The sequence below is a fragment of the Curcuma longa genome, chromosome 20, assembly GCF_044706935.1.
Source record: "Curcuma longa cultivar G26 ecotype Majalengka, Jawa Barat chromosome 20, ITB_CL_G26_1.1, whole genome shotgun sequence".
Classification (NCBI taxonomy): Eukaryota; Viridiplantae; Streptophyta; class Magnoliopsida; order Zingiberales; family Zingiberaceae; genus Curcuma; species Curcuma longa.
In genome coordinates, this window is record NC_133880.1 from 8,459,340 (window position 1) to 8,469,883 (window position 10,544).

The 10,544-nt window shown below is 33.0% G+C and overlaps 1 protein-coding gene across 1 annotated transcript; it reads left to right on the plus strand.

Annotated features, from left to right (window-relative positions):
• The first annotated feature begins 4,133 nt into the window (after positions 1-4,133).
• Positions 4,134-7,963, plus strand: LOC141813000 (uncharacterized). The gene is made up of 2 exons (XM_074700922.1): positions 4,134-5,058; positions 7,896-7,963. Exons 1-2 carry the CDS (start codon positions 4,134-4,136, stop codon positions 7,961-7,963), a joined length of 993 nt encoding a protein of 330 aa, XP_074557023.1.
• The last annotated feature ends 2,581 nt before the right edge of the window (positions 7,964-10,544 follow it).

Consider the following 10,544-nt stretch of genomic DNA (forward strand, 5'->3'; position numbering starts at 1 on the left):
TCCAAGAGCATGAGTTTGATATAAGATTGGAAAGTTATTCTATATATATCTTTCCAAGAAGTCAAATAATGCTCTAATCTTGAGAGGTGGATTGAAGCTTTGAGGAAAGCGTTGAAAGTCTATGGCAAACAATGACTTCTAGGAACTCGTCAAATTTCCTGAAGGTATGAAATTCGTTGGTTGTAAATGAATATTTAAAATCAAATGGAATCAAAAGGCAATATCGAGAAGTATAAGTCTCGTCTGGTTGCTAAGGGATTCACTCAAAAAGAGGACATTGATTATAAGGAGACTTTCTCATCTGTTTCGATGAAAGATTCTCTTAGGACTTATAACTCAAATGGAATCAAAAAGTGCATTCCTCGATGGTAATATTGAGGAGATTATATACATGGTGCGACTAAAGAATTTTAAGTATAAGGACTCAAAGCTTCTAGTATATGTAGATTAAAGAAGTCCGTATATGGTTTAAAATAACTGTCTCATCAATGATATTGAAGATTTAATTAGGTGGTTACTTCATTTAGTTTTAAGGAGAACCTTATTAATCAACTTATTGATCAATATATATATGTCAAGTTCAGTAGAAGTAAGTTTGTTATACTTGTTTTATATATGAATGATATTTTACTGGCAAACAATAATAAAAGTCTGCTGCATTAAACCAAGTTATTTCTATAAGGTAATTTTGAAATAAAAGATCTTGATAAAATATATTTTGTTTTAGGCATACATATATGTCATAATCGTTTAAGGGATATTCTTGAACTTTCACAAAAGACCTATATTGAAAAGGTACTTGTATGGTATGCTATGTAAAACTATGCACCTGGTGACACACCTGCACCTAGAGATGACATATTCAATTACAGCAGTGTTCACAGCTGGAACTTGAAATAAAGGAGATGTAACAATTCTCTTATGCATCAGCTATGGGGAGTCTCATCAGGTATGTACACACCCAGATATAACGTACATAGTAGGGATGTTAGGTAGGTATTTAAGTAATCTAGGACCAATGCACTAGAAAACTAAGAAGACACTGATGCGGTATTTATAGAGAATTAAAAATTCTCATGTATCGGAGACATGATCACATGGAGGTGATTAGATATTCAGACTCTAATTTTGCTAGATACTTGGATAGCAAAAGGTCCACTTTAGACTATATTTTCATATTTGTTGGAGGGGCTATCTCGTGGAAAAGCATCAAACAGATGCTAATAGTCATTTATACTATAGAGATAGAGTTTATAGCTTGCTATGAAGCATCCAATCACGGGATTTAGCTATGGAACTTCATCACAGTGTTGCAGATCATTGGTGATATTAACATGTCATTAAGTATCAAATAGGAAACAACTTTATAACCCTAAGACCAAGAAAAAACAACTGCAACTAGTTGAAATCAAAGTACATTGACATCAAATTTCTAGTGGTTAAAAAAGAGTTTAGAGTGGTTAGGTGATGTTAGAATATATATCAATACATATTCCAAATTAGCAGATCCACTCACCAAAGGCTTGTTACCCAAGGTGTTTCATGGTATGCGGTGGATATGGAGACTCTTTTATTGGATGAAGTATATGTTTAGTGAGAGTCTATATCTATTTTTTGATGCTCTATATACATTAATAAATACATGCATTTTATTTTATTTTATTGTGTGTACTTAAGTTCAAAACATTCATGTGTATGTTTTTGATACTCTAAAATAAAGTTATCATGATTTTTATTGTCGTTTAATATATGATGTTTGTGAATATAATATGGATTCTTTTTGAAAACATAAGGTTTGGACCACGATTTGTTGCTATAATTTAACATAAAATGATTGCAAATATGATCAAGACCCTTTTGAGTCATTAGAAGGACTAGTTGAAAATTAACATGTATAGATAATATTTCATATAATTTTCATGCTATACTCTACTCGTGATCTATGTCATTAATGACATTGATGTTGTAATTACTATTAGGACTTGTTACAATTATAGTAATGATAACCTCTTTAGTTCTATACCAATGAAGCTAATGGATCATATTATTTTACAGGGATATTCTTTACCCATAAAGTTTGACATTATTGAAACTCAATTAAGGATTACTCGTGTGTTGTATACAAATCACATGTAGCCCAAGTGTGAGATTGTTAGATTTTATTTCGTTATTTGGTGGAGTACATGTTATTTGTAACACATGTATTTATGTGATTACAGAACAAATCCATTAAATGATCGAATTAAGGTTAATTGCAGGTTTGTGTTATTAGATGTGAGTTTACATGTGTAAAATTCGTTAACCCGTTCTGTTTTAATGATGGATTGATAACAAAATTGAGTCCATTGTTATATATATGGTGTGGTCTCCATTGGATTGGATAATTCGAGATCTCCCTGCTATCCATTGGTGAGGAGAGTACGGTATCGTTGTCTAAATTCGTACGAAAGATCCGCACCTACTGCTTCTTCATAGGATCATCGAATTACGAGGACAACACAAAGATGATGATAATTCCGTTATATTAAGGTTCATCATTTTTATCTTTTTTATTTAATTTTCGTTGTAGTTTCGATGATACTAGATCTTGTGTATGTTTTCTTCTTTGTTAACTCCATGAGAATTAGAATTCATATTAAAAAACTTACATCGTGTAAATGAATCAAAGGTTCATGGCAAGCTTGGTGTTTAATTTGATGAAAATGTATTTATATTTATTCAATTCACACGAAATCAATTAAATGAACAAATTTAAACATCTTGTTGTGAATATATATGAGAAGAGATTGTGAACTATTCGTTCGTGAATAATATTTATATCAATATCTACTAATATAATTTATGAACCATATTCAATAATAAACCTCATCACATAAGGGAAGAAAATCTAGATTAAATGGGGGAAACTTAATGGAGAAAAGGAGTTGGAAATTGCCATTTGTAACCCCTTTTCCTTTTTCTCCTCATTTAAATTTATTTCTCCATGTGTCTCTAACAAGATAAACTTGCTAGCACATTTGGTTAACCCATGCTCTACTAGGCTTTCCATTCCTTGAGGTCCAAGGATCAATCCCTAAGTTCCTCCATTATTTTTCTCCTTTATTTTTGCAAAGCCCACATGAAATTAGCCCAATTAAATCTTCAAGACACATTTAGAAATTCTTTATTAAATTCCTTTACGAAGGAGAAGAAGAATTTGTGGGAATGCTTTCAGCAACCTATGCTCCAAAGATTCCAAAGAATAATCAAAACCCTCAACCCATATGGGATACACTGGGTGAACTCAGTGGAAAATATGATTACTATGTGGACTATTCTGCACCGGTAAGACCACCCGAATACTACCTCCCTATCATTCCAACAGGATAGGAGGATGATAATGAGGAATGTCCACCCCTCCAGGATTTCTCTAAAGCAACTTCTCCACCAATTATTGACATCCCCCCAGAATGGAGGTATGATGATGAAGAAGAAAAAATTAGCAAGGATCATTCAGAGAAACATTTAAAGAAGGAAAAGCCAGAGACTTCAAAATCTCAACAAAAAAGAAAATTTTCCTGCTATGGCTGGATAAGTGAAAGTGAAGAAGAAAATGTGCTCTTCCTAGCATATGGGAGGACACACCCTGGGAAGAAGATCCTGATTATGACCCTGGTGAAGACTTACCAAGGGAGGAGGATGAAGAACGAGCTAACACTGATTATGGGGAAGATAGTGAAGAAGACTTAAGTTCTTATTTCTTGGGTCTCAATAATTTGGAGATCGATTATCCTGTATATTCTCCAACTTCAGTCCTTGATGAAGAATGGCAACAACCACCCCAATGGGACGAGTATAGTCCTGAAGCAGAAGCATATTGGCAACAAACTATTCAGGAAGTAGAACAAGTTGAAGAAGAATATTCAGCAACAAACAGGCTAAATAATCTTTCAATCAATGAAGAATCAACCTCAGAAGAAGAAGGTGAGCCAAATGAATGGTTACCTTTTGTAAATAAGAACCAGCCACAGAATCAAGAAAATTCAACAAATACAACACAAGAAGCAATACATATGGGAGTTGATTCCCCCTTAATAGAGCAATTAGCAAATCTTGATTATCCAATATTGCAAAGTATGATGTAGCAAGCAGCAATGGCAGAAAAAGCTTTATCAAGTACTAGTGTCATATCCAGGTACAATCCTCCACAAGAACCTCTTATGGGTCAAATTAATTATCCTCCTGCACAAGTGAGGACAGAGGTAAGGGAACCAACTACTATGTTTAGCGGAAGATTTAAGGCACGTGGATATAACCATCAGCCATGGACATTACCATCAGCTCAAACAAATGATGGGGCTATTGTAATTCTACCAAAAGACATTGGGCAATATTCTGAAGTAATATCTCGATGGGAGTCTATTACCAATAATTTGGTAAATCAAAAAACATGGCTGGACAATGCTCAAAAGGTACAATTTATTGAAAATCTTTTAAGCGAAACTGAAAAGAAAATGTGGATACAGTGGCGCATGACATATGCGGCTGAATATGAAGCTCTTGTTCAAATGGCTGGAGAGACTCAGAATGTTTTATCAGCTATCAGGAGGTCAATCTTATTGGATGACCCTTATCAAGGCTCCACTGTGGAGCAAGATCAGGCTTTCATTGATATTGAATGGTTATCTTGCAGTAACATGAAAGACATTTTTAATTACTTAAATGACTTCAAATTTCTTGCAGCCAAAACTGGTCGAGCATTTATCAGTCCTGAACTCTCAGACAAAATATTTAAGAAGATGCCACCTCTAATAGGGCAGGAAATAGCTGCTGCTTTTAAAGAAAGATACCCGGCAAATCAAGTAGGCATTCTACCTAGGATTCATTTTACTTATCAATATTTGGCAGATATATGCAAGAAAGTGGCGGTACAGAAAGTTGTTAAAGACCTGGCATTCTGCAGCAAAATACCAATACCGGAGTATTATAATAAACAAAAGAAATATGGCCTCAGAAAATCCAGAACATACAAAGGAAAACCCCATGATTCTCATATAAGGGTTTTCAAAAGGAAAAAGATATATATATATATATATATATATATATATATATATATATATATATATATATATATATATATATATATACGATTTTGATATTCTGCGCGACTGCCTCGTGTGCGCCCGTGCGCGACTCGCGATCCACCATCCATCAAGCGATCGCGAGCCAGATCTGACCGTCCAAAAGTGGGAATGCGCAGTGTTTCATCCGCCCAACCCCCGCCGCTTCCGGCCGCCCTCGCCTCACCGCCCGGTCACTGTCGGCCACCGGACCGGACCCGATCGACGAGCCACTCGTCGGCGCGTCGGTCGGTGTTAGATTTCGGCCGGATTGTGGTCGGAACGCAGCCGGCAGTGGCACGCGGCGTTTCCGGCTAAATCGCAGCCGAATTCCGACCAAATCGCGGCCGGGGAAGGATCGGCGTGCGACCGTGTCGCGCAGCGTGGATCGTGCAGAATATCAATTCTCTCTCTCTATATATATATCATTCTTATCATATCCTCAATTAAAAATTTATGGTTTACCATGTTTTTTTATTCACCGCCATTGAGTTCAATTAATCAACTTGTGGCCCTATAACTAAATAACATTTTTAGAGGTATAAGAGAAACTTCACACGAAGCCTCTCATTGCTTAGTTAGACAAATATTTTGTTTACAGATAAATCAAATAAATTTTAGATAAATCTCTTCTTTGTTCTTCTTCTAACTTCCATTCTTAGTGCCTTTTTATAAATATATGGTAAAAAATCAACAAATATAGAAGATTAGTTGTTATTGAGTCTAAGGTTTAAAATTTCAAACCGTGTCAAAGTTTCGGCTCCAAATCAAAACGATCTAATTTCAGTATTGTATCATGCCATGCCGATATGATTTTGATATATTTTTAAAAATTTTTAATATAAGTGTATATTAACTAAAAAATCACCTTCATTAATATTTGTTTGCTATATATGCTCATTATTTATTTTATATTTCAAGTGTTGATTGTTGAGTGTATATTTTAATGTTATTGTAAGATATTTAATGCTAGCATCTATAAAGAGTTATAAATTTAAAAATTATATTTTTATTGAGTATAATAAAATCATAACTTTAAATTATTTTCTAATTTAATGTAATTTTTAAAATTTGAGAATATTTAAAAGTGTCAATTTGGTTTAAAAATATAAATAACGTTAAATTTAATTTTATACAATAAATATACAACATTATGATGGTTTGACTTATTGATATAATGTGGACATTACTTATAAATATAAAAATTCTTAAATGAATGTGTTTACTCTATTTTTTATTTTAAAAAATAATTTCTTGGGTATACTTGATTTTATATTGGTTTTATTTAAGTTAAACATTTTATATAAGTTTTCAACTTAAAATTGTTATATAAATGCAAATACATTTATTTCTCTTTCGAAAAAGTGATACATCATATACTCGAATCAAGTAATTAGGACAAATTTAAGATAATTTTCAAATTAGAACATACATTATATGTCACCTTGCCAATACCAAAAAGAATATCATGAATCGGATGGAAACATTGGTTCTTGCAACATCCTTGTAAGATCAACTCCATAGTTCTCAACACCCAAATTAAATAATTATTCCAAGACGTGGTATTGATATTGATTTCTCCACATGCCCATGAGTATATTTCGATTCACCACTAGGAGTTGGACTTGAATGACACAATTGGAATTAGAACTAGTATAAACACATAATACAGATAAACATATATCCTTGAACTTTGATATGATAGATCACTATATAATGAATCTTAGCTATAATAAAAAAATTATGATGAATTATGATCATAATCAATCTTAGCTAAACTCTCTTGCATATCTTGATAATTTTTCCTTCTTCATTTCTTATTGCAAACTCATAATCCTCATGCATCTTATCATATTCCTTATTTTACACCCTTATATGCCCATTTATATCTCCTATTAAAATTATTTTATTTGGTGAAATATTTTGTAATACCTCATTTAGGTTGTCTCAAAATTTAAATTTGGTATCTTCATCTAATTCTACTTGAGGTATATATATGTTAAGTACATTTATAGTTTCTTTCACTATCATTATCTTGAGAGCTACAATCCTATCTCCTTTCTAACTACTTCTACTACTTCATTCATTGTCTTTTGTATACACAAAATATTAATTTTTCTCTTAATCATTATATCTACTATCTTCATTGTTTTATCGGTGAACGTTCCTAGGTTCCATGTTTCATATCTTAGATAATTAGTTTTCCTATATAATATTTAATCTTATCCTATGAGAACTCTTACATATTTAATACCACATCTAAATTTTTTATGGAGATGTAGCGGTACTTGTCGAAATATCACAGTCGGATCGTGTAATGCGTTCCTTCTGGGGAACAACCTAATATTAGTACAATAGTTTGATGGATCTATTTATTGAATATTTGCTTTAAAATTTAAATTGAGTGACAACTTAACACGCAACCCTCATCCTTTTTCATCTGGTCTTAGGACCAACATTGGCGGGTTTGATATATAATATAATTAGAGTTTTTTCTTTCTTCCCTTGCTCACTCACGTCTTGTTCTGGATGATCTCACAAGCAGTCGCTTGATCGTGACTCGCTTTCGAGGATTTCACAAGTAGTGGTGATGGCGTCCCCGACGATCAATTTGGTGATCGCCTTCGGTCCTTAGAGGGCGATCACCTCTATTTCTGACTCTCTCGCTAAAGCTAATTACCTATTGTCGTTCCAATCTCAGTTGCTCATCACCGTCGTTCGCCGCTCGATTGCTCCTCATTGCTGCTACTTACTGATAAGTTTTCAACTTAATGATTCCTTGTTTTCTTCTTCCCTGTGATCAACGGAAGGAATCGACTATCTCCCTTCGTGCCGCTGACGTGATCATGCTAAAAAATCCTTAACCAACTATAGGAATCTTGCATGCTACAGTTGGCAAAGGTGACAATGTGTCGACAGGTACTAGTCCAGTGTCGGAATGGTGAAAGCCACTGGTATCGGGCGGAACATGTCGACACTAAAATCACCGATTGAGTCTACCTTGGGTCTTAATAGAAAGTTGGCTAGAGGAGACTAACTTGGAAATAGTTTGGCCAATTTGAATGGAGTAATAGGTTTAATTGAACCGAACTACTAGAAGTTTGTTGAAGCAGATGGAGTTAAGTTCGGTTGAGATGCCAAGAGATAAATCAAAGTGGGCAAATTTGGTTAAAAGGTGAGTAGATTGTCTAAGTTGAATGGGTTTAGGATTGATCTTAACTATAAAGGTTTAGGTGAAGTTAGGTTGCAAAGTGTGTTGGAATTGTTTGGGCTAAATGGGGTGATGGTGGAAGGGATTAGCTAAGCTAGTCTCAAGTGGTGATTATTTGTTTAAAGTGACAATTGTTGCTTAGAGAACTATGTAGCATGAATTGAAGTGTCGTGAATGAGCATTCCATTAACCAACTGACACACGAGATGATTTCGATTTGGTCAACATGATAGTGCACGGTGGAGACAAGAGGAGAGAAGAAAAAGAGAAGAGAATTGAGGAGGGAGTACTGATGGAATTTGGCTAACAATTGATGACACCAAGCAAGCCGAGTAGGGATGGCAACGATTACATACCACAGTAGGTGAGTCGTATTGTTAAGTTGAATGGGTTTATGATTGATCTTAACTATAAAGGTTTAGGTGAAGTTAGGTTGCAAAGTGTGTTGGAATTGTTTGGGCTAAATGGGGTCATGGTGGAAGGGATTAGCTAAGCTAGTCTCAAGTGGTGATTATTTGTTTAAAGTGACAATTGTTGCTTAGAGAACTATGTAGCATGAGTTGAAGTGTCGTGCTGTGCTTGTTGACATGAGCATTCCATTAACCGATTGACACATGAGATGATTTCGATTTGGTCAACATGATAGTGCACGGTGGAGACAAGAGGAGAGAAGAAAAAGAGAAGAGAATTGAGGAGGGAGTACTGATGGAATTTGGCTAACAATTGATGACGATGTGTGGGCGACACCAAGCAAGCCAAGTAGGGATGACGACAATTACATACCACAGTAGGTGAGTCTTATTGGGGGATGGTACCATGGACAAGAGAAATTAGGTGAGAGGAGAGAAGAAAAGAAGTTTTAACCAACTTCAGGAGCGGATGTTGAGAGAAAATTTAATCATAACCTTTTTAAAATAGCATTGAATATTGACTTAATTAAATACAATTGAATTGATGATTAAGTTTTAACCCACTTTATTTTAATCATCATCTCATCCTAAATGACTTCCACTTCAAAATTTTAAAATATTAGTTTGATTTAGCTTTATTATTATTATTATTTTTGTTAAATTTTAAAATGTAAAAAATTAAATAGAATAAAATTTAATATTTAATATTGATGTTTTTTTTTTAATGTTTTGAGTTTTATGATATCAAAATATCGTGTGTAGACGAAAAGAAAAGGTTTGGATTGTGATGTTGAGCTTCTCCTCTTTTGAGTATAAAAAATTTTCAAATTCAAAATTTGATTTTATCAAAAAAAATAATTTAAAATTTGATTAAGTCAAACTACATATTTTTCATTTAATTTTTTTTTGTACTTGTAAAATTAAATAAATTTAATTACAAAATTCAAAATCTAATTTAAACCTTAAACATAATATTTATATTCAAAATTTAAAAAATCTTTAATCTGATTATTTTGTATTCATTCTAACAATTGTATTTACGTGAAATACACAAAACTGAATTAACTCCAAATGATAAAATTTTAAAGATTTTACCACAACCAGTGGTTGTATTTTTGTATTTAGATTTTATGTAATAAAATATAAGAAACAAAAATATATTTAATGTTCACAATTATTATGAATCGAATAAAAGCATTTTTAACAAATGTAAAGAGAAGTACAAACTTAATTTAGCAATCTAATTAATTATAAATAAATAAATAGATAATTCTAATAAATTAATTAAAAGTTACAATTAAATAAGTATCAAAATTCTATTGGCATCACATGATACAATACCAAATTTGTTTCGTCAATCAAAGACCAAAACTCCAGTATGCTCGAAATTTTAAACCTTAGCACTATATAAATCTAAAATACCTTCCAAAAAAGTCTCTTTCTTTGTGAGCCTAAGTTCTCTTTTATAGTCTTGAAGTGAGTAATCATCTATTGATGCATTAGTGGCTAAGATTGTAGGTAACAATTTCGGACTACTAGCTAAATTGTTGAAATTCCTAGCCAAATTGGAATAAAACGTAAACCACATATAATACCTTTACAGCCAATTGAACTTGGCACTGGAATTTAAAATGCTATGAGATATTTGGTTCAGAGAAGCTCAACTTTATATCCTATGCCACACAATTGACTTACAAATATATGTTTGACCTCATACCATTTACTAATAGAGCTTTGCAAATAATAAATTATTTTTGAAGTTTAAAATTGTCTTACCTAATAATTTTGCACTCATCATTGCCACCAAAAGAGACATTACTTCTT

Coding starts and splice junctions, on each gene's coding strand:
- LOC141813000 (XM_074700922.1), top strand. CDS start 4,134: ATGGCAGAAAAAGCTTTATCAAGTACTAGTGTCATATCCAGGTACAAT. Junction 5,059..7,895: donor GGTTTTCAAAAGGAAAAAGA/TATATATATATA, acceptor TTCTTCTTCCCT/GTGATCAACGGAAGGAATCG.